Below are 26,504 nucleotides of genomic sequence, written 5' to 3'. Positions count from 1 at the left end.
TAAAAGGAGAGGACCGAAGACTAGGGATCGAGAAAGCGCAACACTTCACTAGAAGCTGATTCATCAATGCTGCCTGAACAATTTGACATTTCTCAAGAGCAAACACAAGCCCGCTCAAGGACTGCCCTCAAGGTCCGAGCTGGGACACGGTCTAAGCCAAGATCTGACGAAAGGCAGGACAACACTAACCACAAGAGCTTAATAGCGCTCAACTTACTCAACCGCGCTCGTCCTCTAAGCCGGTGAAGAGAAGGGGCAGCATCACCACTCCCGAGCCTTACTACCTCCTCTAGGAGCAAAGCGAACCCCCGAACACCAAGTAAACGAAGAGCCTCCACCTCCACTACCAAAATCAGCTGAACCTACAAACAACCCAGACCAACAAGCAGCGCCAAATCTGACACAAAGGAGGGGCGAGGAGCTAATTAAAGCTACACTCAATGGCAAGCACCTAAGCTTTACCCATGGAGAGACGAACAGGCCGTCACTAACCCTGAGTCTGCAGTCCCGAGACCACAAGCTCGTGGTGAAGCACATCCCGAGTAACCCTTGACAGATGAGACCAATTTCTCAGCGACATTTAAATCCTAACCGTTAGGGTTTTGCGGTGGTCGTGAGGGGCGGCGCAAGATCCGGCGAGGAGAGGCTTCGAAGATACCGGACAGTCGCTAGAAGACCAGCATCTGAGCTCTCTCAGCGCGGTGAGTCCGCCAACCGAAGCGGCGGAGCGTACCAACCAAGACCAGAAACAGAGCGCCGATTCACTGACCTGACCCATGACAGGGAAGGAGATGGACTTACGGGAGCGATTGATGGCCCTCTCACAACGCCGAGAGGCGTCGGAGAGGCGATTGGAAGACGTCGGCGGCGGCTCAAGAATAAGGGTTCGCGAGAGAATATGATAGGGCGCGTGGGTGGCACGCCCGTCAAAAGAGAACGTAAAATTTTTTTTTTGGCTTTTGGTTCTTAGTTTTTTTTCTTCTTTTTGTAGATATAAGTTATTAAACAATCCTAATTTGTTTATAGCCTCTGTTACTTTTGTCTAACTTCGAAGCCACACTAGTCATGTTCATTCTTGAGTGTGCTTAGAAAATCCTGATGTTGAAATATAGGATCAAGAACACTTTCGAACGGATGTAATCTCCACTTTGCTGAAAAATAATAATCATGCTTAGTACTAGTAGTAGTTGACACTAACTAAATGATCAATGGTCATATTAGACAATGTGAAAGGCTCTCTTTTTGTTGTTGGGGACTAAGACCAAATTGGCCATTCACCTTTAGTCAACCATTTGACTTGCCACTGATTTTTTTGAGTAACAGAATCTCATCGTTTCGCGTTTTCTGTACTTAGAGCTCTTGAGTAACAGAATCTCATCGTTATCCCCTTCTATCGGTCCTTCCACTATCTCAACGCTGATCTGATCGTGATCAATGTCTTTCTTTCTATAAGGTTTTCAGAATTTTCGGATGGATCAAAACAATGATGGCTAGGTCCTTCCACGTATTCAGTCCAAATCCAGTGATCAAAATAATCTTTTTTGAAGCATTATCAGAAGGATTTTTAGCTGATCGGTCTACCTGGCCGCTTGTTCTAGGATTAACTTATTCACGCTGAGATTTATGATCGTTTCTGCTAGATCATTCGAGGTGGTTAACACGGTCACGGGCACTGTTCTCAAAAACAAGTCCCATGTTTAGCTTCCAGCATGTTGCTAGGAGGGTTTACATCAATAATAATTTTAAGAATATCGTCTCATAAAAAAATTGTAAGAAGATATTTAGAGAAATTATGGTCAACTGCTGACTATTCTAAATCTAGTTGTACATTTATGCTCATTCTTATTTATGCATAACATCTTTTACATCTACTATTTCACAGTGTTATCTATATAAAACATGTAAGGAGTAAATTTAGACTATGCGGATGATTGATGGGTTCTAAGTGTAGAATTTTGTTGTTATAGATTCTGTTGAACATTGTAAAAGTAAATGAGAAAAAGGAAATTCCTATAACCATGTTTTTACAGCTTAAAAATAAGATTGTACCATTAGCAAAGTGATCACTTCAAGCATACTAAGAATGTAATGAGTGTTCAAAATTAAATTTACTGTTTACTTAACTATACATTTTCCAATAACTATCAACCAATATTTTCTCAAAACAAAAACTACCAACCAATATTATTTAACCAATTCAAATATCTCAATTAATGTTTAAAACTTACAAATATTAACTACCAAAAGTACCCTAAAATCCTACAAAATTTATCATTTTGGAACAAAAAATAAATGTAGCAAATGTTCGGGAGAATGAAATTGAAGATGCTAAAGCAAATGCAGAGACTTACAGATATGTCGAAGCCCTGAGGCTCCCCATTTTCATCAGAAACAACAACAAGACCAATGTCATTGGTGAGAAGATCAACAGAGTTATCCCTAGGCACAGTCACAGCGATCTTAAACTTCCTCGGCAAGAACTGAGTGCCATAGATAGGCTCAGGAAAGTCGACGAAGTTAGTCCCATGAGAGTTATCATTCCTAGCCTCGACAACCTCAGGCGGCTCAGCCGTCATAAACTGCTCACCATCAACCCACATGTCACAGTAAAACCCCGAGTGAGGACTGAGAAGCGCCGCCACGTTAACAGCTGTTTCCTGCGCGAAGAGATATATAGTCTCTCCTCGCATAAAGCGCAGACGTTTCTGTTCAGATCACCGCAAGCACCGAGCGTGCTCCCCATGTTTTTGATAATGGAGCTCATCACGGTCTTGAGATCGCGGTTCAGAACGCCGTGAAGCTGAAAGGTTTGCCTAGTGGTCAAACGAAGCGTGCCGATGCCAAACTCGTCGGCTAGGTTGTCCATTGTTAGGTAAAGTTGGTTAGGGACTTTGCCGCTCGGGTTCTTGGTACGGAGCATGAAGGATTATGATCTTCCTCCACCTGCGTTCCTCTCTGTTGTACTGTTGGTAGCCAGTGCTGGCTTAAAAGTATATTGAACCCATGGATAAATTTTTCTCCTGTATTATAATTGGTTAACCAAAATATTTTAGACCCTTATTATAAGAAATATAGACTATTTTTATCACTAAATTTAGTTAATTGTCAGATGGACCTATGGCATTTGCCATGTTTGCCACCCCTTAGAGCTGGCACTGTTGGTAGCTTCCGTGGAACTTGATGAGCTGCACGGCGGGTTCGTTGACGTTTGGTGCTTCTGTTAGAAGCTCCTCGTTGAGAGGGTACCTGATGAAGTTACTCTTCTCAGGGATCGAAACAACGTCGTCATGGATTCAGATCGAGAGAGACACTGACGAAGGTTTGGTTTGATAGTGGTTCATATAAGAAAGTAGAGCAAATAATAATGGCATGCGTTGATTAAATGTTTTAAATATGAAAAGCAAAGACAAAAAAGTTAGAGACCATGGTCAAAAGTCATGTGCGTGGCACGAGACATTAACACCAGAGATGGCTAACCAAGAGAGCGCGTGCTAATACGAAAAGTCGAAGATGAGGAGACTGAGGAGCGTGTCGTATGTTCGAGGCTAGAAGGCGCGTGAGAATAGTTTCGGATAAAAGAGTAGAACCCTGACTGGTTTATGGTACAGAATACAAAATTGATGGAAAGTAAATTCGGTTATTCTTCAGAATATATGCAGTAATCTTCTGAGTACATACGTACGTGGCTGACGTGGATTGGTTAGTTGCTGAATCCAATATACACTTTTTTCTTTTGATCGACTGAATCCAATATACACATGTGTGGGAAAAGCTGTGTACAGCGACTCTCACACCAGTTGGCTGCTCGCGAGCTCGAAGGGCTAAATACGCTCAGTGGTGGGCAGATGCTATAATTTGTACTGTAGTTTTTTTTTTTGGAAAAAAAATGAACATCATTGTCATCTAGTTTTTTTTTTGCCATCTAGTTTTATTATTAAAGAGGGAAAGCCCAACATTGTGGGTGTTTGACTCTTACTTAAGAGGTGAGAGGGGAGAGTTAAGAGGTGAGAGGGATATTTTATAATTTTTTTTCAAAAACCCTGGCTTAAAAGCCAGGGTTAATGTTGCTCTTAGTAAGCTAACTAGATGTATGATGTGTCACAAACACTATTTGTTGAATAATGTTAAATATTGTGTGTGGATGGTTATGCAAAATGAACATCATTGTCTAGTAGACTGACCCCACCATTAGCATTAAAGTAGACTTTATCCCTCAAAATAATGGTGTCCTGATTTTATGGAATATTTTATTTGTTGAAGAATGAATATGATTTTTACATAGCAAACATTGTAAAGATGTTGGTGTTTCACAAGCTCTGGAGAAACACAGGATATAGTTGCATTATGCACATCCTTTTCAAGTGCCACTACCCAGAAAGACAGTTTGATATTGCGGTGGACAATATAACAGAGAATATCCTCACCAACAACTTTGATTCCTTTGAGATTGTGGAAATTAAGAAACACACCAGTTTTTTAAGAGTAAACAATGTATGATATATACGACAAGATCTTTAACATACGGTCGGTTGTATATGGAGTAAGTAAATGGTATATGTACAACTTGGAAAGCATAATGCATGAATAAAATTTGGGACACAATAAGTTACATGGTATAACTGAAACTTTGATGCTGACGTGAGGTTAAATAAAAATGTTCCATTGATGTATTCTTACTGAATAATTTTTGTACTTACAAAATTTAGACTGCATTTGAATTGTTTTGTACATGTGTTCTTTGGTGTTAGTGTTACGTGTGTTCATATGGAAGGAAAAAAAATTGGTAAGAGAAACACCCAAATTCAAGGCGATCTAGACGACTATATCAAATGTTTTAACTAAGTAAATCCAAAGAACTCTATGCACCACTTATTTTTTGGCCATAAGAGTTTGTAAGTGTAAATATCTTAATGATTTTTGTGTTCAACTGTGCACCAAGAAATGAACGAATAGATTATCCAATCAGCCGCACAAAAAAAAAAGATTATCCAACCATAAGTTCATAACTAAGTACATGGAAATCGAATTTTTAGCAAAAAAAAAAAAATTAAGTACATGGAAGCAAGTCAGCAACCATGCATGGCTTGTTTTTCAAGTTGACAGCGTTTGCTCGTTAGCCTCTCTGGCGACGCTTGAGATTACAAACCAGCCAACAACCAGACACTTACGTTTAAGTTTTAGCGCCTCTTTACTTTCACCAAAAAACAAATTCTGGATGTCTTGGGTGCTGACTGGTTTTCCCGCTATCACCCGCAAACGCAGTTTTTGCGGTTCATAGCGGTTGTTGGCGTTTCGAAACAATCACAGAAAACGCTACAAATCGCTTCAAACCGCTCCGAACCTCTTAAAATCAAAAGCTGGTTCCAGCTAGCGTTTGCGGTTGCGGGCGGTTGCGGGAGGGTAAATTTTTTTTCTTTAAAAACAGAATAAATAAAAATAATACTAAAAATATCCAATAAAAATTTTCAATTGAAATAATAGAAATTGTAAAATGTATTCATATTATATTTCAATTTATATTATGAAAATTCAAAACTAAAATATTTTCTATAAATTTTTAAAATTGAATAATATGATTTTATAAATATAAATTTTATATTTACCATATTATTATGATTTTTAATATTTTTATAATTACATAAAATGTAAATATTGTTAAATTATTATTTAACAGATGTTTCGTTTGGTAGTTTACCAGTCATAAGAGTCCTGCAAACGCAATAATTTCTAACAGTTGTACCAGTCGTACAAATCTCTAGAAAACGCTTAAAATCGCAACCACCCGCACCCGCAAACTCCCGCAACCGCAACCGCTGCGGTTACACCAGTCAGGCCCTTAGTCTCAGTTTACTTTTTCTTTTTTTTTTGCAGAATATATGTCGTTGTTTTCTTACTCTAACAATTCAACAAATGAAAGATTAGTTTTGGACTTTTAATTCGACTTTGGGTTATCCAAGTGAGACGTATAATTTTATAAGATTTATATAGTTAATAGTAATACAATTCAAATTCTTGATAAAACACCTGTAAATAGCTTCGTAGTTTGTTGTTAAGACCGTGACAACTAGAGATAAGTTCAACCGTCCACATTTTATTTTACACTTTTATTTCTTGAACCGTCCAAAATTTAACTTTATATAATAAGATGTTTACTCATCACAGAAACATACACAAATCAGTAAATTTAACAATGACATACTTAATTCTTTCTTGATTTTTTTCTCCAAATTTAAATTCCGACACAGAGTAATTTCTTTAAGACTAAATAAAGAAATATTAACTAAAGTTAATTTTGTGATTTGACCTCAGATTTATATGCCTTGGACTTTTGTTTTTTTTTTCCTAATTACAAATAGTAAATAACACTAACAAACAGACAAAGGCTGTACCAAACTGTGTCGTATTATTGTTGTTGCGGGAGAGAATCAAATCAAAGCCAGCGTGACAACAATTGACAAACTCCGTCGTTGATCGGGAAGGTGAAGCACCGTCTCGTTCGTTATTCATGACGTCGCCGAGACCACCGTCGGGGAGACAAAGGCCGCTGCGTTACTATTCAGATTCAGAGAGGATTGAAGGAGGTAGCGGTAGTTGGGACACCCTCGAATGGAACAAACTCGATGTAATATTCAATCCCCACCCATTCTCTAGGGTTTCAATAAGCTTTTTTTTTCCCCTTTCCACCCACAATTCAACAGACAAACACGTGAATTACGTGGCGATTCAAAAAAAAAAAGTTCATAATTTGGGAATTAATTGCTCAAATTCTAAATTTTATTTTCTATTCTGGATTTTGATTTAGTCGCAGCAGACAGCTTCAGGTTCAAGTTCAACATCTTTCGCGAATTTGAGTTGCTTGCTCGAATCCGAACGGGTCATCGTTGAGGTATATATATATGTCTGATTGAATTGGTGGCATTGCTACCTTATCTGGATATTGAAATCCAACATTGGTCCATGATGATGATCATGATAGCATGGAGATGAAGTTTTGTTTTTTTTGTCTGAGTTTGAACATTTTGTTTGATTTACAGGGTTATGGAGTTGTACTTATAAACACCGATGAGGCAGGGACCTTGTTGGTGACAAACTTCCGTATTCTGTTTTTGGTATGATCATCATCTCTGTCTTTCCTCTGTTTATTACATTGTGTCAAATGCGTATAACATTTAGCTTTTCAGGCTAATGTATTCTCAAGCACTTGTGATTGATATTTTTTTTGGTTTTGTTTTGTGAAGAGTGAAGGTACTAGGAAGGTCATTCCACTTGGAACAATCCCGTTGGCAACTATTGAGAAGTTTAACAAAATGGTCTGTTGCTTGCTATACCTGTTGGGGACAGAAGATATGTCATTTAATAACACTTAACTAAGCTCAGCTCTGAGGTTTAATGCTACATTTTGTATGTACTTTTAGGTCCTGAAAGTTCAATCAAACAACCGTCAGTCCGACAAGAATCCACCTAGACGTCTTTTACAGGTCACTGGTATGTTTCCAGATTTTTACTTATTATATACAGGAGTTGATTTTGAGATAGGCTTTGATTGTCTGATTTTTGTAGTCAAATTCAATAGGAGATCTTACTGTGTTTCGTTTTTTTCTTTCTCTCCTGATTCTTGACGTCTCAATACTATCCTGGACAGTAGACATTTCACAATGATGCTGACATTATATGCTGTGGTCACTTGCATTTTGCAGGCAAAGACATGAGGATCATTGTTTATGGCTTTCGTCCTAAAACCAAACAGGTGAAAAACTCTCACTCGTTCTTATTCTAACACACTCATTTCTCCTTGAAATCTGTATGACCTTAAGATCATACCTGTTGCAGAGGCGTTCTGTGTTTGATGCATTACTGAGGTGTACCAAGCCGGAGAGAGTATGGGATCTTTACACTTTTGCATGTGGGCTTTCCAAGTTTGGTAACGCAAACCCAAAGGAAAGATTGCTTAACGAATATTTCCGACTTCTTGGAAGAAGTTCAATACGTGCATCCATGGATATGATTGAAGATGGATCGTTCACACTGGAAAATGAGCTGTGGCGGATAAGTGACCTGAACTCCAATTACAACCTGTGTCAGACTTACCCATTCGCTTTTATGGTTCCAAAATCTATAAGGTAAGGACATATGAGTCTTTTACAAACTTACCAAAAAAATCATTTTCACCATCTTTCTAGTGAGTATTGATTAAAGTATCTAAGAATCTTTGTTGTTGATAGCGATGAAGAGCTGCTCCAGGCGTGTTCTTTCCGGGCAAAATGTCGGTTACCTGTGATCACTTGGTGTCAGCCAGGTAGAAATGCAGATATTGTGGCTGCTTACATTTTAGTTTTGGTGGTATTGCTTCCACACTGACATGCTGCTTTTGGTCTCGGTTGCAGGAAGTGGAGCTGTAATTGCACGTTCATCACAACCTTTAGTGGGTCTTATGATGAATATGAGGAGGTATATCAGACTTCCAACTTCTTGAGGAAACATTTGGATAATATTTTAATTATAATTTGGTGGATTTCGAAGTTCTTGAAGCGATTTGAAGTTTGATTTGTTTCACTTGTCTCAACAGTAATTATGATGAAAAACTTGTTGCTGCATTCTGCACTCAGCTTGGTGCTAATAAGGGAGAACGAAGGTGAGCTTCTGACGTCCCCTTGATCTGGTTGGCTCTTACACTTTCATGCATTTATGTGTCGTTATGAATAGTCAAAGTTATGAATCAAAATGCATTTAACAACGGGAAATTAACACTATATGAGGTTATCTTTTGAATTCATCAAAAGGTCTCTTTGGTCGCAATGAATATACTTTTTTTGCTGTTGAATATCCAATATCGTTGACAGTGGTTTCCCATTCATAAGGATGTACTGAACTCATTCCATACGGTTGATATGCTTATCTCATCCTGTTATTTCACTTCGCAGGAAGCTTTATATTGCGGATGCGAGACCTAGGAAAAATGCATTAGCAAATGGAGCAATGGGAGGCGGCTCAGAATCATCTTCAAATTATTTTCAATCTCCAGTTAGTAAATGATCTTCTTGGTTTGATGCTCAACATCTTGATTTTCTGGAATTGCTTGATATTAATGACGTTGTTTCTTTCTTGAGATTGTTTTCTTTGGTATAGACAATATACATGCTATGAGGGAGAGCTATTCCCGACTTAGAGATTATTTAGACATGCACGGCGCAACATCATCTGATGGGAGATCATCGTTCTTGGTGAGTACTGAATATACAGGAACTTTCTGTAATCAAAGTTAGTATATATATTAAACTTTTCCTCTGTCACATCCATGTTCCTTTAGAGGATACAGTATGATTTGTTATACTTTTGTTTCTTACTCATGTTGCTAACCATTACGATATGTGTGTGGGATCTGCAGAGACATACTGGTTGGACTTGGGGAGGAGGTAACCTCAGTAGTATGTCTGCTTCCGTGTCTTTACTTGGAGACAGTGGTTGGTTGATACACATCCAAAACGTCTTAGCTGGTGCCGCATGGATTGCTGCACGTGTTGCAGTGGAGTCGGCATCGGTTCTTGTGCACTGCAGGTTAGCTATAAGTTACATCACCACCCAACTATTTACTCGGATACCAGTTTCTATCTTTGTGACAAGATTAAGATGCATCTATTTGAAGCGGAAGATTCTATTATTACAGCTGTCAGTATTTGTTTGTTATTTAATGACTCTTATAGTGTATCTCATTGCGCAGTGATGGATGGGACAGAACAACTCAGCTTGTTTCTCTTGCATGCTTAATGCTTGATCCATACTACAGAACATTTGCTGGGTTTCAGGTATTCCTTGTACATTGGTGTTTCCTGGTTCTTGTTTTCGTATGTGTGGCTGATTATGCTAAAGCCTTTATCTAGTTCAGGTTATAGTTGAAGCTTCCTTTGATTTCTCCTAAAATATATTTTAGCTATGTAACTTTGGCTACTAGAGTGTTTGTTAATGGATTATACCTGTAGACTAGGAGTAGCATATCGATATTATTCTTAGTAATCATTCATGTTTCGTTGTGCACACAATGAAGATGTTACCTTACTGTTCATATGTTTCCCTCGTCTTATGTAATTTTTTTCCATTTCCCTCATTTCAGGCTCTTGTCGAAAAAGATTGGCTTGCGTTTGGTCACCCGTTTTCAGATCGTGTAGGAATGCCTAACATATCAGGATCTGGTAACTTTGACTTACCAAGGCAGTCTTCTTCTGCTGGAAGCTACCCTTCATCTCCAGTGCGTCAGTCCACACAGTCAGCAGCCTCACAATCTGCAAGCTCTTCCCATGCACAAAACAATTATTCTCCTATATTTACACAGGTGAGTGAGCAGCTATTCTATACAACTATAGTAATCTTTTTTGGGTTTTTACATCTCTATTTTGATATGTTGGCTAATACACTGTTCACAACTATGTGTGTTGCAGTGGGTTGATAGCGTTTCACAGCTAATGCGGATGTATCCTTGTGCTTTTGAGTTTTCTCCGGTATGTATAAAAGGCTAACAACTTCATGTTCAACTTCTTCTAGTAACTAATAGTACTCACTGGACTTTACAATTTGGTATCGCAGACTTTTCTTGTAGATTTTATGGATTGCTTGCTTTCATGTCGTTTTGGGAACTTCCTATGCAACAGGTACATCTTCCTTTTGAAAATCCAAACATAAGTGATTTTGAAACCAATTAAATGGTATTATATGTTTTGACTAATAAGTGAGATAATGTAACATTTCAGTGAAAAAGAGAGGCAACAATGTGGGATTGCTGAAGCATGTGGATGCATATGGGCGTACTTGACTGATCTTCGTTCAGTTGCTGCAACTTCTCATGTCCATTGTAACCCATTCTACGACCCTTTGAAATACGATGGCCCGTTATTACCTCCCGCAGCATCTCTAGCTCCAACACTTTGGCCTCAGTTCCATCTACGGTGGGCATGTCCGGAGGAAGCTAAAGCTGCAGATATCGAGGTCCAATGTAGAGCCATGAGGGTGAAGTATTCCGAAATGCAGAAGGTCAGTTAATTAAACTCATCTGATTCCTTTCTGATAGATTAAGTCTAACACATTCAAATGTGTGTTGAAACAGGATAAAGAAGCAACAGAAAGAAGAGTGGATGAGATCTCTTTTGCAATGGAGTCACTAAGCGCAGAGTTGCTAAGAGAGAGGCGTATGAGTTGGTCCGCTAGAGAATCAGCAAAACGAGCCACTAAGGAATACAGAGCTTTAACCAGAGCAGTACAGTCACTCGGCTGCAAGATTAACTTCACCACATCTGATATCGAAGACGACCCTCTGGAGAATAATAATAATAATAACAATAATAATACTCCTAGGAGGCGAGACAGACAGGGTAACAACTCAGATGTCTCTGTATCAATCTCGGTAATGTCTGAAGAAAACAGAGCTGAGAACCAGGTGGGAAGAGTTTGTGAAGCGTTGTGTCCACTGCGGACAAGGGAAGGAGTGTGTAGATGGCCTGAAGCAGGATGTGCTCATCTCGGAAGTCAGTTTGTTGGGTTAAAAACTAACTTTGATGCGTTTGATCGGCTTTCCATCCAAGAAAGCTATTTCAAATCTGAATGAAGGGTTCAAGAACTCGATGAAGCTGTAACTTTTAACAGAATAAAAGGCAATGGAGGAACAGAAGCATCATCATCATCAACCGTCAAAAGAAAAAAAGGCGGGAGCATAACCGTATAAACTGACACAGAGAGTTTTTGGAGCAAGGGAGTGTCTCTGATCTTTTACTCTCGAGTATAGCTAAAAGGAGGAGAATGTATACATCTCTCAGGTGTTTATTGTTTTATTTTACTTAACCACTATTTGCTTTAGATCTATGATTCTTTTTGGTTAAAATTAATAAGGTTGAGAAAGTGATGTACATACAGTTTGATATAAGCGATTATTCTTAGCAAAAATAAAATAAAATAAACGATTTATTCCTCTTTAGTTATAGATTTGATTATGTTCATGCAATTTCTGGCAATTTCTACAATATCAGACAAGATGGCTTATAAGTTATAACCAAAATAACAGTCAACAAGATTATGTCAATATTTCTCTGAAAAGAAAGAGAAGAAGAGAAACTACTTCAAAACTTAATTTGAACACAAACTTATGGCTCAAGAAACCCCTTGAATGCAGAGAAGACTCTTCTCTGTGCATACAACGAGATATATTGATTGTTATCAATTAAGTTAACAAAAGAAAAAACAAAGGACAAAGCAAGAAAAATGGGAATCAATTGACACCATATCATGCATCAGCCTACGAGTCTCAACGGTTTTGAAGAGTTTCAATTGCCTTTTTCCACTGCAAAGCTCGTTGTTTCGAGTCTTCAAACAATAAAACCTTCTTCGGCTGCAAACAAAGAATCAAACAGTCAAGTTTCATCGCCTAGAAAATAGCAAAAGCAAAAAAAAATGAAGAAAAAGACGGTGTGTTACTGTGCAAATCTTGAAATGAGAAGGACTCGAGATTTGAACATTGAGGTCGTTGGAGTTATCAGACCATATGATATTCCCTTTCACAACAAGCTTTGATGGATCGACATAGATCAGTCTCGGCTTGTTGGTGAGTATTAGCTGCACCTTCTTGCTTGTGATCTTCTGTAGCTTCTTCACTGCTGATATCATTAGAACCGATTCTCCAGGTTCAAGGAACTGTTGCCTGATTACAAAAGCCAACGTTAGGATTCTGGATCACAGAGAGTTAAAAGCCTAGTAGTAGTGTGTTTCACCATCTCGAATCAAAAGAGTCTATAGAGGCAAGCCTGGTTATGGAACCAGAGGATTCAGTAGTTGAAGAGACGCCACCGTGTCCATCGTTCTGCGTGACTGAAGCATCTCCAACATGTGTTGGGTTCCACGGAGAACCGTCTCTCTCTGGAGATGCTGATTGAGACTGCACAAGTTATAACAGGATCAAGAGAAGGACAAGACTCCTTTGAAGAAAGAATGTCTCTCGAGAGAAGGAGGTGTATTACCGAAGGGTCTGGAGCTAGTTTTGGAGGTGTTTGTGATCTTACGTTCTTCCAGTCAACACCTTTGAAGAAAGGATGTCTCTTGAGAGAAGCATAACCTTCTGATCCAGCTCCTGGTCTTCTACTAGGATCTGTATCCTGAGAGAGAGAGAGAGAGTACCAGAGCTCAAAACCTCTGTTTCCTAACGAGCAAAGACCAAGTCAAAGTGAGCATATCTTACAAGTAATCGGTCGATGAGGTCTCTTGCAGCTTCTGAGAAATGATTAGGGAACTTTATATCTCTAGCTATGATCCTTTGGAATATCAGCCATTCACTTGCATCCTTGAATGGAGAAGTTCCTGAAAGCATTTGGTACAGAGTGCAGCCAAGTGCCCAGAGATCGTTTCTGTTTTGTATATGTTCCATAAACACCAAACAATTTTTTTTTTTTTGAATTAAGAGGGCTTTGTACTAATCCACAAGATGTTTGTTCTAACACAAAGAATCTAACCCGAAAGTTGCTGGAGAGGAGTTGAGAACTTCAGGAGGAACATAAGCAGCCGTGCCAACAAAAGTGCAAGCCTTATCATCTGCATAAGTCCACACACCAGTTTTACATACAAATCTTACAAAAGCTACCAAAGTGGAGGACAATGGAACTTCATTTTTTTTTTTTAATTTACCGGAAGCAGCATTGGGAAGAAGAGTGATCTGGCTGTCTTGCATAGGCTTAACACTACCAAAATCAGCAATCTTAATGTGTCCATCTGAAGTCAGCAACAGATTCTCCGGCTACTCATTTCAAAAAAAAAAAAAACTCAAAAGTTAGCAAATAATAATGTCCCTTTTTTTTTTGTTGAGTCAAATGCTATAATAATCAAAGAAGAGAAGAGAGCTCTACCTTGATATCTCGATGAATGAGACCCATATTATGTATATACTCAAGAGCATCCACAACTTGTGCACTGTAGAATCGAGCTTCATCCTCTGATAAACGACCTTTCTGCCCAGAGAAGAACACATAACACAACACTTACATTTCAACAACATAAACCAATCTCACAGATTCTGAAATATACAGTAGTAATCTTACTCTGGTGATTTGGTCAAAAAGCTCCCCACCTTCACAAGATTCAAGCGCCATGTCTACAAAAGCCAAAGGACCAAAGATCAATTAATGTTCATCAAGCACAGGGAGTCTATGTTAAATACGGGTTTATCGTGGTCTTCCAACTTAAAACTAATCGGTGATAAGCGAATTGGCTCTAACCTTCGTATATTAGTTAATTAATTTCAATCATTTCATTAACAGTCTATAATACTCAATAGAGAGAAAAGAAAGTAGCGGTTACATAGTGAGAATGAATCTTGAAAGGTAAAGAAGAGTTTGATAATGCCAGGATGATCGAGCTGATCAAGAACAATCCTCTCGAGCTTAACATAAGCAGTTTTATTCTCCTTGGTGATAAACTTCTTGTCCATGATCTTCATCGCGTACACTGCTCCGTTCTCTTTCTTCTTCGCCCTAACAACCTGTTGTGTGTGTATTTTCGTTCAAACTCTATAATGTAAAAGGATTGGTTTTGAGGTAATAAAGTAAACAGATTGATGAGTAAAGATGGAAACCTTAGAGTAAGAGCCAACGCCATAGATCTTGTCGAGCTCGAAATCCTGGATGTTGAAATTCTCCTGAGGAGCTTTGAATGCGAAGCTTTTGCTTCTTGATATGCTCGCTCCGTCGTTGCCTTGTAGGGTGAGCTTTGAATCGAATTCCTTCTCCATTGTCATCAAACTACTACTTTCTTCTTCTTCTTCTTCTTCTTCTACATGTCGATGAGACCACTCATTGGATCTGTAATGATGATCTTGAAGCTCTCAGGTGAGAATCTGAGTTCCAATTTCGAAGGTGGAGATTAGGAGAATTCGATGAACGCGAGGAGATGAAGAAGAATCGGATCGGAGAAGACGAATGTGACACTTTCAAATTTTTTTTTTTTTTTTATTTTCTAAGGAAGAAAATGATTATTTCTATTTTTATTACATTAGAACAAGGTAACATGTTGTTTAGGGCCTGGACCAATGGAATCATCATTGGGCTAACGAAACATGTAACTAATTATGTATGGGTGCTCTGATTGACTGATTCTAACTGCTGTAAATGAACCAGTCAACAAACCTACAAACAGCTAAAACATCTTTGCTTCTTCTGGCTCTTCTTATGAAGCTGCTTAAAATTTTAGAATGTTCTAGAAATTGATATATATGGTGTATATGCGTTCACCTAGACGCAAATCAATCATAACCAAAACAATATTTTCTCTGTACCAAAATAAATACAAATTAAGTAAATACAAATTTTTATCCAATATTTCTCGTTTACCTAAAAATAATAGTAATTACAATTAATCCAACTAATGAAAAACCATACTGCAGAATACAAATGATAAAAAATATGAAATTACATTTATTTTTTGCATAGAAACTTAAAAACATCAATTAAAATGAAATAAAAATATTTTCTTAAAACATCACTTAAAATGATATGGAAGGAGAATTATTTTTAAAATCTGATTTAAATTACTCAAATCGGTTTAACCCATTTTAAATCAGTTCAAATTGATCTAATTCAATTTTTTAATTTAAATCATATAATAATATTAAGTGTACATTCACAAGTTTGTCTGGTTTTTCTTTTTGTACATTTAGTTTTTATATTTTATCAAAATACTTTTTACAATTAAATCGAAAAATTTAGATCTATTATAAACACATAATAAAGGAATGCAGTTCCAAATAATCTGTTTAGTCGCTTGGTTGCTGCTTGGCTATTTCTCTGATATTTGCATATGCACAATGGAATTTGGATTTTGCATGATCAATGTAACTTGAAATCAGTTTTTTTTTTTTTGGTAGGATAAATCGTCAAAATTCAAAGTTCATAGAAACAATTGTTAGGACAAAAAAAAACAGGAAACAAAATCTTCAGACATCACAACAAACTCATCCCACCTTGTCTGTGTGTCCACATCATCACATTCAGTTCTTTCGAGCAAACCTTTTCAAACTCGCAGGCAACTCAGCCGCATCAACATCACCGATCCTTCTCTTCTTCCCCGCAACATTCCCCTGCTCCTCCCCCGGGAAAGTCTTCTTCGCATTCTCCACCATCTCCTTCTTCTTCTTAGTCCTCTTACTCGGTTTATTCCTCCCTTTCGTCTTCTTCTTCATCTCAACCCCCTTGGCCGCCTCGATCGCCACCTCTTTCTCAGCCTCAATCTCCCCTCTCGTCGGCTTCTCCTTCCTCCTCGACGGCCTCATCGCACCGATCTTCGAAGGATCAAGCATGATCGTCTCAGGAGGAAGCTTATCAAGAAGCAAGTGAACTTCCTTCTCACGCCTCTGCTTCGACGTCTCGAACGGATTAGCCACCCAAGAATCGAAGTTAGGCTCTCCAGACCCTGGGATGAGGACGCTAGACCATCCCATCGAGTGACCGATCCCGAGAACATCCTCGTACGGTCTGAACATAACCTTCTCCACCTGGTAGCCTTTCACCATCGAGTGGCTCATGTATCTACTATAGTTACCACTCGAGTCTCCCAACACCTGAACAAACGATCCAGTCCCTGCAGCTAGCAAACCTTTCTGGCTGAAACTCAGCGTCTTGGCGTGGAAACCGTGGATTGTCTGAACCTCCTCGAACTTGCGCAGGTCCCAGATCTTGACTTTCCGCTCTTTACCGGACGTGGCCATTAAATGTCCGTTGGGATGAAACGCCACGGAGGAGACCGGGCCGGGGTGGCACTGCATTTGGACTAGAGGTGCTTGGCTGGTGGGTTTCCACATCGTGACGGTTCCACCGGAATGTCCCAGAGCGACCACACCGTTGTGAGGATTCACTTCCATCACGTCTGTTCTGCCTTTACCCGTTCTGATGCTAGCCACCATGTCACCGTAGGTAACGTCTTGGTAGTGTAGCTGTCCGATTTTGTTCACTGATGCTAGGAGGAAATGGTTCTTTAGGAACCTGAGTCTAGCCACTGGACCACGTTCCTGAAGTTAAACAAGAACACTAAGGCATATGTTTCTTTCTTTGATCCAACAAAAAATAAAAGAAAATAAATAAAGCTTTTACCTTCAAACAATGGAGCTCAGTTCCATCTCTCCCATATATATAAGCATACCTGTCAAAAAAAAATCAATGAGTCAAAGACACGAGGAGGTATAAAGACACAATGAGTAAACACATACTTCTTTTGGGCAGCTGCAAAGAATTGGTCATTGTGTAGGAATGCAACATCACGTACTGTTTCTCTTACCTGCACAGATAAACATCAACAACTTCTGTCAAAGAACTAAATCATCATAGTGTTATTATGAAATTTAAAAAAAAAAGAAGAAAAAAAAAACTGACATGTATCTCTCTGATCAAGTTCATATTCAACATGTCTACAAGAGCAAGGTGGCCTTTGCGACCACCAGCTAGCATATGCCGTCCACTTGCAGTGAAATCAAGTTTGTAAGGACCAAAATCTACATATGTAAAGTAGATCAGAGGCACACACACATAATAACAAAGAGAAGAAGCTAATGAGCATTTTTTTAACCTGGGAGCACTATGTCATATTGGTTTCTTGAGCTTAATATATCCACTTCTTTGGCGATATCCGTCTGCTTGATCCTCCATGTCTTCTCTAACCCATCAGTCTCCAAGTACCCTGCCGAAGCCGGTAAGAGCCACTACATAATAAGAACACAAAACCAGATAACAAGACAATAATTAATATTCGAAACCAACTAAATTATCAAGGACAGAGGAATCAAAGTGATCACCTTCTCAATTTTAGCAGCAGCTTTTGCAGATTTTCCATACAACTTTTCTCGTGAAGCAAGCTGTGTCTTTAGTTTCTTATCTTTCAATGACTGCCAAGAACATGAAAGAAAAGCACTCAACTTTCTGCATTTCCCCCAAAAACCCAAAAGCCACAACAATCATTACCTCTAAGTTAGCACCTTCTCCTCTAAGATATTTCTTTTCTTTAGCCTCCAACTCAACATCGATCTCCTGCGTGCAAATTTGAAACCAAAGTTCTCAGCTTTACTGAAAGCCCACAAACAAAGAAAGTGTTTTTTGAGACTCTAAAGGTAGTTTACCTGCTCATCAGGAGGCAGGACGTTCTCCATGAGATTGTTATCCTCTAAATCAACCTCCATCTTGTTCCTTATTACCTAAATAACCTAATCCTGAATCAGCTAAGAGATTGAGACAACGAAAGGTAGAAACTTTAAAAATTAAATTCACCTGAGAAACGCGAGCTTGAGATTAGAGAAGGCGGCACGGAGGAAGAAGAACAACACACGACGGTTGAAGCTTTGATATTTAAGGGAGACGGCGTGAATTAGGGTTTGGCAGAATTTTTTTTGTTAATGGGCGAGGTGAGACACTGAGAGCTCCGACATCGATCCTTTTTTGCTGACTAGGTTTTGAGGGTTTTGTAATTTTTAGGGTTTTAAAAAAATAAAATTGAAAAAGGGAGATCCTTTGAGTGGGCCTTTGCTCGCAATTGGGCCTGACATGAAAAAAGCCTGTTGTTATATTACAAAACAACTTTCATATTTGTTTTTAGCAAAAGAAAATTATATTTTTTTTGTTTATAATATATTTGTGTATGGAAGTTGTTTACCAAAACCGAATATTTTAATAGCTTTTTTTTATCAAAATATTTTAATAGCTTAGAATTAATGTTTTGACCCATTTCTTGAAAGTGATCCGTAACGGACCATCCTGTTCTTGGAGCTATTGGACATATTTTGTTTGTTATTATTATTTGTATTTCTTTTTGTTAACTAGCGCAGAAAACATTGGATTCCAGTTCTGTAATTTTCAGGATTAGTCTTTGCTTATAATGATTTGATTACATTTTATATAGTACTATCAACATTTTTTTATAAATATAATGAATTTATATCCAAATATAAATCGTTTCCTAATTTTCCTCAAAATCTAACATAATCGGTTAAAAGGTTCCTCTAAATAGATTAAGAAAGTACCAAATCTATTTTTGATAATAATAAATAAATCTATGGCCCGCATGTGGTTGGCTGCTGGTGTGCTGGTCTGGTTAGGACTCGGGCGGCCTCGTCTAGCAATGATATAAAATGTAAGTGTCATAAAACAACCTCTTGCCATAACTTTCCTTCGTTACATAATTAATAGAGTTGATCATACACAGGGGCGGACCTAGCTTACAACTAGGTGGGGCAAGTGCCACATACAGAATTTTTAATTTTCATTAGATTTACTGGAAAACTTAGAAATTTAAATGGTTTAGTCTTCATTGCCCCATGCATTTTTGGTTGAAAATATTTTGTGCCCCATATTATTTTGTATGCTAGATCCGCCCCTGATCATACATATCATTTTTAAGTTGTATTCGATACAATTATACATCCCTTCGTCTCTATGATAGGGAGACAATTGAATATGTTCCCTAAGCATCCAAAGGGAGAGCCATCTCCTTATCTTTACTTTTGGTGTCGTTTGCTATAGTCTTTGGAATTTTATGATATTTGTATATTTGCTATTGTGAAATAGTACTAAGTATATTAGTATAAGAATAAACTAGATCATGACCCGCTCGACCGAGCGGGAGTCAATTTTTTTTTAATCTTTATTTGTACTAAATGTTATAAATGATTGCAATATGTATTAATATAACATTTTGATAAATAATAATGTGTACTAATGTGTTTAAATAAGCAATGTGTTTAAACTAAACAATATAGCAATGTGTTTTTATATATTATTTAAAATATATAGTGCTATATATTTTGTATTTTCAACATTTATCATACAAAATTTATATTGGAGTATTATTTATAAGAAAATATGTGTATCATAATATATTTATATATTATATAAACATATCTACGATTTTTCGTAAAAGGCCATGCGCACCCGCACGGATTTTATTTTTAAAATGTATTCTATATTGTTTAGTTTTATGTAGTATCGAGTTTGTATAATTCAATTTTGTGTTTAAAGAACAATATCAAAACTGTCTTTCGTTTGTAAAAATAACACTTTGCAAGCGCGAGTTGTGTCTTTTTATTGTAACACAAAATTTGATATAAAACTTATGTTTTTTGTACATTACGAAGTTTTAATTTTTAAAAATAATTATTATATAATTTCAAAGTAAATTTTATCTCTGAGGTCAAATATATTTTGTGTGTAATGGTTCAAAGTATTTTGTCGATATATATTATATTTCAATTTGGTTTGTTTTTAGTATTATTGTATATGTATATACTATACAATATTACTATATTCTATACAATATATAAAGCTATGTGTTATTTGTTTTAGAAAGTAGATTAGGCCCAACGTAGTTAAAGAATAGTCATATCTTTATGTATGTGTCTATGAATTATCTAATTAATGTTATCCGTACAAATAAAATCAATATGGCCAATGAAAGTATAATGATCAATTTAAAATGATTGTATATGGTAATTCTAGTACGATTCATATTTTTTAGCATTCTTTATTCGTACAAATAAATCTATTTTATTTAAATCGACATGTAATAAATGTGAACCATATATGGAATATGGACAAACAGAGGAATTGTATTTAAGGAAATATATTAATGCAAAGTTAGACTATGGTACGTATTATATATAAGAAATAAGACATTTAATTTAAATATATGAGGTCCACCTTTAAAATCCACCTAGAAGAAGTTGTAATGTTTCTGATTTAATAAGATAGATAACAAAAAGAATACAGGAATAATTCATGATTTGGAGGCCATGCACGTTACGTTTCACTTGCTTTCTTTGTCTACATTGTAAACTACAGCATATAAAATGCTACAACGGTGGTAAATTAATGCTAGTTATTTATATTATTTTTATTCATATCAATACGTAAATGCAAGTAATACTAAAAATATTATTCAAATATATATGTAACTATAATACTATATCATTACACTTTACAACAAAAGTTTGTAAATCAGTTAGTTCTGGTCAGCGTGTAGATTATTAGCTTTAGCTCTATATACATCATCAGATACACATGCACCACAATTAGGCCTAATCACATTATCGAATCACTTGTTTTCTGATATAAACTAGTTAAATTTAGTAAAATAATATTCAGAAATACTCATTCCGTGAAAAGAAAATACTATGGTCATCCTAAACATAGTTCTTACGGGATCAAAGTTTTTCCAAATGGTTTACAAAAAAAAAAAAAAAAAGTTTTCCCAAATGTAATCTAGTAATCAAGGCCAAAAAAAACAGTAGTTACTTGTTTATTCTGCATACTTGAACTTCTATTATGTCATAGTAGATTGTGTTATTGTCGCTACTACGTTACCATCCGGTATCCACCCGCAGTTCATGTTATTGACACAGTATCATGTGCCTTACAATGTCGGTCGTCGATCCGGGTAACAATTATAGTAAATGATGGTTGCTGTCATAAATGAGTCATATACTCCCATTTGTATAAGTTAAAAATATGGCGGGTTCGATTTTACTAGGAACCTAGTTCTTTAGTCTAAATATTCCACACCACAAAATTGTATATCTATCAAAACTTGTTACAAATTTGGAAACCATTTTTAACTTAATTACTTTCATTCGGATCTAAGGTTTACTTAACACTTTAAATTTTGTATGATGACACATGTGTCTTCTTCTTTGTTGGTATACACATTTTCTGTATAACATTATAATTAAAAGTTTTAAATGCATTCGGGAAAGAAAAAAAACATTTTTGAATCCGATGTTGTGATTTGATCGACTATTATGGATTGTTTGCCAAAAAAAACTAATTCTTATCAATTAGGTTTGTATTCTTTGTAATCCACCTGTAATAGTGATTCTTCCTCCTACGCTATATACTCTTTTGCTATCACCCAGTAATGTAGGGCCATACTGTTTCGTACCTTTAAAATACTATGAATATTTTCTCCAACTCAAGGTGATAACATTATGAATATCTTATAATATTTGTCTGATAGTGTAGAACCTTTAATCGATCAACCGAAGTACTATAGATCTAGGACTTTAATCTGATTTTATGTCCTCTTTTGGTTCATGAACTTGTCCATTATAGGAAATGTATATGTTGAAACCAGTTAAAACAAGATCTGCTGTCTATTAAACTATGATTTCATTGTAGATTTAGTGTTTTTTTCTATGCAATTTAAAATTTCAGGACTTTACAGACTTCCAAATCAGTTGTTTTATATCCCGGTTCATTTTTAGACGGCTCGGTTTGGCCAAAACAAACAACTGTAGTTGTTAGCTGGACCACCAAAACTTCAACCTCGAGTATAATTGAGTTGGTGGATTCCAAATGCTACAGATGGTTTGATTGTGATTGTATGGTTTCGTAGCCTCATAGATAACATCTTATCCTGATTCCATTTACATATATTTCTGTGCAAACCTCCCTTTGTACCTAAATCAAACTAGAAAACGTGTCAATGGCGATAGACCACCCCACCAAAAAGTTAAGAATAACCCCCCCCCCCCCCCCCCCCCCCCCCCCCCCCAAAAAAATGAAAATAAAAAGAGAGCGAAGGTTGAAAAAAAAACATAAATAAATAACGCAAAGGCAAGAGATCGAGATCTACTGCGAGTGATCATATAGATTTTTCCACTTCTGTACTTTTTTTATGTGGATATTCTGACTGACTCACTTCCACAGATCTACTCTATTTCATCACCACATGCACTAGTTACGTGGCATGTCCAAAAATATGTCATACTTTGCAGTATAATTACACTGCATTTGCAATTTATATCAATACATTGTGTACATCACGCAGCGCAGCTAGTGTATACATGTTCAGAGTGATCAAATCTAACTTCAAATACGCATATATAGCACAATGATGACAAAAATTCGACGTAGCAAAGTATAATAAACTAAAGCTAAATCTTACCAAACCATATGACTATAGTTTCATTACTATATCTTATATATAGACCAAAATGCAACCACTAATAGGAATTGAATCATAACTATCTACGAACATAAGAAAGAGTACACAACAAGCTAGCTAGTAGCAAACTACAGCCTAATAACTATTATATATGGCATGGTATATTTTGTATAATATTAAGCCGGCGTGTAAAACGTTGGTGGTCCATCGTATATCTTGAGATCATAATGTCACATAAAGATTATACAACTTCTCACATTGTGCCACATTTAATTAATTACTAGATCTTGACCCGCGCTTTTAGAAGCGCGGAATATTTTTACGATGAAAAAATTCACTAATAACTTACCAAATATTTTGGTAATTTTTAAAGAGTGTGTATTTAAAATATTTTTTGCATTTAAATCAGTGTTTTTAAATTCAACCCGATTGTGATTATACCAGTCAATCCGGAGATCTGATAATTCAATTTAAGTTTTTAAAAAATTCATATCAAAAAAATCACTAAAACCCGAGACTAATCGATTGAACTGATGGATGACCGATATGTAATCTAATTTGATTTAAATTGTATTTTTCATAATTTGTAATCTTATAATCCAAATTTAAAATTCATTATTTTGCAATTTATGAAATTATGACGTTTCTACAAAATTTTAAAGAGAAAATGATAGATATAAAATAACTAAAATTAATTATTGTATTGTTTGAAACATTGATAGTAGTATAAAAAAGTATAAAGGTGTATTTAATTTAAAAACTTACAAAATAAATGTTAGGTCCAACAGAATGTTTCTGTTTTAATAAGATAGATGGAAAAAAACACAAATCTGATTCCAATCAGTTCCTTACATAAAATATAATGATGCGTCGACTAGTGTTAAAATCTAAACACATGCCATGTTCTTTAGGTTGTAGTAGGTACGAGACACATGTATTTATAACCAAACTTTATGTTAGAGATCTTTGATAAGACGTTGATCTGAATTTATATTTACTCTGTATGTACTTTACTTTGCCTATTAATGGTATTACTATTATTTTGATGGTTTATAGTTTTTGTATATACACAGGCTTTAATGTGATTGCTGAGACCATAACCCACACGTCTTTAGATAGGAGACCGATGGTACAAGAACACCATTTGCGTTTGTTTCACTTGTTGTGGCCCTTTAATTCATTCAGGTCTTTACTGCGCTTCCAAACTTACAGTTTAATTGTCTAAAGTACTGTTTAATTTATCTTTTGTTTATTTACGAAAACTTTAGTCTTCCCAGAATTTTAAGGCTTTATATTGTTATTATTCAAAACATTTACATTACACCAAAAGTTATAGTCATACACTAAGATTGTAGCTTTCATTTATAAAATATTTCATAATATTTAGAGAAAAAATATTATTGATTGATAATTTAACGCTGAACAAAACAAAACCTGAAATGTAACGTCTCAACTGTCTCTGCCCATATATTCTCAGTTATTTTTTTTGTAAACTAAATTCTCAGTTATTTCCATATAGATTTATGCATGGGGATGCTATCTTTCTGTGACGGTGGGATTTATATTCCTGAATCATCCTAAAAAGATAAATAAATAAAACACACCGTAACATTAGATACTGTTTCTTTCACATGATTGCTAATGTCTACAGCGTGAACTATGGTCGTTTAAATTAAGAGTTTTCTTAAATTAAAAGTGTGACCAATGTTTATCTACCACTTCTGGTTGGACTCTTGCACTCTTTTCCTTATATTCTTGTCCGACGTTTATTTTACTGCTTTAAAAAAAAAAAAAAACAATTTTCGACCGGTTTTACATATTACCACCACACTTTAGAAAATATATTTTAGTAAATCATTTTTTTCGAAATTAAACGTTTTCTTAAGACTACTTTACCATGACAATCATTAATTCAGCTGCATTTTATTGATAAAATCAGGGGAGAATTCAAGTTTACCCCATGTTTTGTACCATAGAGACTAGAGAACGTTTTATAAACTTTCTAAAGATGCCTCGCTATTTTCCAAATACAATATTATTACATTAAAAACTCATTGATATAAAAAATAAGTATTCAGAAAACTAGGTAAACCCTATCAAAATGGTGAACCACGTGTGCTCTAGTTGTATATACACACAATAACTATACTAGTGAACTTATCATCCCTTTCTTAGTAATTCTTTATTTTACTAATTTCACTAAAAAAGTTTTTGAAACTCAAAATTCATAAACTTACGTCCATTCTCCTTCCTATATATATTTACATTGCTATCTTCATTTTAATTTTTTTTCTTGCTGAAAAAAAAATATTTTTTTTCTCAATCATGTCAAAAGGTAACTCTCGTTTCTAAATGCGACATTCTAACTTTATGTGTGTGTGTTTGTGTATATATATGTGTGTGTGTGTAAAGACACAAACACATATAACAACCCCCTCTCAACCTCACTTCTCCAGCAAGTTTTCTACATCCACAAAACACGCATATTCAGATATGGATCTCGAGCCATTACAAGATCTGTCCAAATTCAACTTCCCAGCAACCATCAAGATCCCAACCAAAACCTCAAGAAACAACAACGAGGACGATGACGACGAAGAAGGCTTTAGCTGCAGCACACCCACATCTCAAGAACACAAGATTCCTCCCGTCCTAGATTCTCCACCTCCCCCTCCACGGAAACCTCGTTCACAGCCGTCAAAACCGGCGGCTACGGCGGCTCTGATGATCAGATCGTGTAAGAGGAAGCTCTTGGAGTCGACTTGTGAGGTTATCATGAATAGGGAAGAGATTGACCGTTTCTTCACATCCGTTTATAGTGACACGTCGACCACAGCGAAACGAAGGAGAAGCTATCCTTCTTGTGCGCGAAGATGAGCTTTTAGTTCAAGAATTTACATTTTTACAGTTTTACTGGAAATATTGTAAACTCATATATAAATTAAAAGATTATTATAAGTTTTATTTATTATAAAATTGATGAAAAAATTTCTGCAGCCGCATATTAATTTCGCATGGAGGGGGTCGTTGTTGTAAATTCCGTAATAAATAATATTTAATTCCAATTGTCTAGTTTTCTGATAATAATTGGGATATTTATACCATTTATTATTACAGACAGGATCGACTTATTATCATCCAGCGTCATGGGTGAAAATAGTAAATTAGCAATATGTTCAAACTTCAAACCAGTAAATACTTCGATCTCTGCAACTGATAACAAATGAGTTTATAACCAACTATTCTGAACCAAAACATCTGCAGCCTGCAGGCACATTAAATCTTATTAGTGATAGCATTGCTTCATGAGCTATAGTTGGTGGTAACATTTTTTTGTTTTAACGAAGTTGGTGGTAACATGCTCGTTTAAATATGAAATCATTGCATTTATGCAACTCAATCAAGGAATTAAATGAAAGAAAGTTCGTACTCTGCTATAGTTTCATATATATATATTGATGCCTTAGGGCATCTCCAACCCAACTCTATTTTTAACTCCAAAATGGAGTAAAAGTGATTATGGAGTAACATATGCTCCAACCCAACTCCATATCTCACTCTATTTT

At 36.2% G+C, this 26,504-nt stretch overlaps 4 protein-coding genes and 1 pseudogene across 6 annotated transcripts; 2 read left to right on the top strand and 3 right to left on the bottom strand.

The window, feature by feature from the left end:
* Positions 1-63: 63 nt before the first annotated feature.
* LOC108807564 (assimilatory sulfite reductase (ferredoxin), chloroplastic-like) lies at positions 64-6,507 on the bottom strand (annotated as a pseudogene).
* On the top strand, positions 6,382-11,909 carry LOC108807446 (phosphatidylinositol-3-phosphatase myotubularin-1). Of its 2 annotated transcripts, none has more exons than XM_018579737.2 (19): positions 6,382-6,622; positions 6,809-6,886; positions 7,035-7,109; positions 7,239-7,310; positions 7,416-7,485; positions 7,698-7,747; positions 7,831-8,120; positions 8,223-8,296; positions 8,385-8,448; positions 8,567-8,632; positions 8,922-9,021; positions 9,108-9,221; positions 9,386-9,555; positions 9,719-9,803; positions 10,109-10,327; positions 10,434-10,493; positions 10,579-10,643; positions 10,743-11,022; positions 11,096-11,909. In XM_018579737.2, exons 1-19 carry the CDS (start codon positions 6,506-6,508, stop codon positions 11,591-11,593), a joined length of 2,547 nt encoding a protein of 848 aa, XP_018435239.1. In that variant the 5' UTR covers positions 6,382-6,505; the 3' UTR covers positions 11,594-11,909. The 2 variants fall into 2 exon arrangements, with proteins under 2 accessions (XP_018435239.1, XP_018435238.1); XM_018579736.2 differs by having other exon boundaries at positions 6,383-6,622; positions 6,803-6,886.
* A 98-nt stretch (positions 11,910-12,007) lies between these two features.
* Positions 12,008-14,985, bottom strand: LOC108811643 (3-phosphoinositide-dependent protein kinase 2). Its single transcript, XM_018583727.2, has 11 exons — positions 14,600-14,985; positions 14,326-14,506; positions 14,067-14,119; positions 13,875-13,976; positions 13,657-13,765; positions 13,485-13,563; positions 13,214-13,379; positions 12,996-13,130; positions 12,750-12,913; positions 12,457-12,679; positions 12,008-12,370 (listed from the first exon to the last, which is right to left on the bottom strand). Exons 1-11 carry the CDS (start codon positions 14,759-14,761, stop codon positions 12,287-12,289), a joined length of 1,458 nt encoding a protein of 485 aa, XP_018439229.1. The 5' UTR covers positions 14,762-14,985; the 3' UTR covers positions 12,008-12,286.
* Positions 14,986-15,845: 860 nt separating this feature from the next.
* On the bottom strand, positions 15,846-18,452 carry LOC130495921 (probable U3 small nucleolar RNA-associated protein 7). Of its 2 annotated transcripts, none has more exons than XM_056987537.1 (9): positions 18,276-18,452; positions 18,128-18,211; positions 17,973-18,038; positions 17,807-17,896; positions 17,581-17,713; positions 17,388-17,506; positions 17,225-17,292; positions 17,109-17,157; positions 15,846-17,026 (listed from the first exon to the last, which is right to left on the bottom strand). In XM_056987537.1, exons 2-9 carry the CDS (start codon positions 18,185-18,187, stop codon positions 16,010-16,012), a joined length of 1,602 nt encoding a protein of 533 aa, XP_056843517.1. In that variant the 5' UTR covers positions 18,188-18,211; positions 18,276-18,452; the 3' UTR covers positions 15,846-16,009. The 2 variants fall into 2 exon arrangements, with proteins under 2 accessions (XP_056843517.1, XP_056843516.1); XM_056987536.1 differs by having other exon boundaries at positions 18,128-18,202; positions 18,276-18,451.
* Positions 18,453-25,262: 6,810 nt separating this feature from the next.
* On the top strand, positions 25,263-25,940 carry LOC130495884 (cyclin-dependent protein kinase inhibitor SMR1-like). The gene has a single exon (XM_056987461.1). It carries the CDS (start codon positions 25,291-25,293, stop codon positions 25,813-25,815), a length of 525 nt encoding a protein of 174 aa, XP_056843441.1. The 5' UTR covers positions 25,263-25,290; the 3' UTR covers positions 25,816-25,940.
* The last annotated feature ends 564 nt before the right edge of the window (positions 25,941-26,504 follow it).

This window comes from Raphanus sativus, chromosome 6, assembly GCF_000801105.2.
Source record: "Raphanus sativus cultivar WK10039 chromosome 6, ASM80110v3, whole genome shotgun sequence".
Lineage (NCBI taxonomy): Eukaryota > Viridiplantae > Streptophyta > Magnoliopsida > Brassicales > Brassicaceae > Raphanus > Raphanus sativus.
This window is presented reverse-complemented; position numbering and strand designations above follow the sequence as displayed.

Bases quoted from the DNA above. Each gene is read 5' to 3' on its own strand.
- LOC130495921 (XM_056987537.1), bottom strand. From the start codon at position 18,187: ATGGAGGTTGATTTAGAGGATAACAATCTCATGGAGAACGTCCTGCCT. The intron at 17,897-17,972 runs GTAATGATTGTT...TGTTCTTGGCAG, and splicing joins GAGAAGGTGCTAACTTAGAG to TCATTGAAAGATAAGAAACT. The intron at 17,714-17,806 runs GTGATCACTTTG...CTTATTATGTAG, and splicing joins CTGCTGCTAAAATTGAGAAG to TGGCTCTTACCGGCTTCGGC.
- LOC130495884 (XM_056987461.1), top strand. From the start codon at position 25,291: ATGCGACATTCTAACTTTATGTGTGTGTGTTTGTGTATATATATGTGT.
- LOC108811643 (XM_018583727.2), bottom strand. From the start codon at position 14,761: ATGACAATGGAGAAGGAATTCGATTCAAAGCTCACCCTACAAGGCAAC. The intron at 13,380-13,484 runs GTTAGATTCTTT...TATACAAAACAG, and splicing joins TCCTCTCCAGCAACTTTCGG to AAACGATCTCTGGGCACTTG. The intron at 12,914-12,995 runs GTAATACACCTC...TAACTTGTGCAG, and splicing joins AACTAGCTCCAGACCCTTCG to TCTCAATCAGCATCTCCAGA.
- LOC108807446 (XM_018579736.2), top strand. From the start codon at position 6,506: ATGACGTCGCCGAGACCACCGTCGGGGAGACAAAGGCCGCTGCGTTAC. The intron at 7,486-7,697 runs GTATGTTTCCAG...TGCATTTTGCAG, and splicing joins ACGTCTTTTACAGGTCACTG to GCAAAGACATGAGGATCATT. The intron at 8,121-8,222 runs GTAAGGACATAT...TGTTGTTGATAG, and splicing joins ATGGTTCCAAAATCTATAAG to CGATGAAGAGCTGCTCCAGG.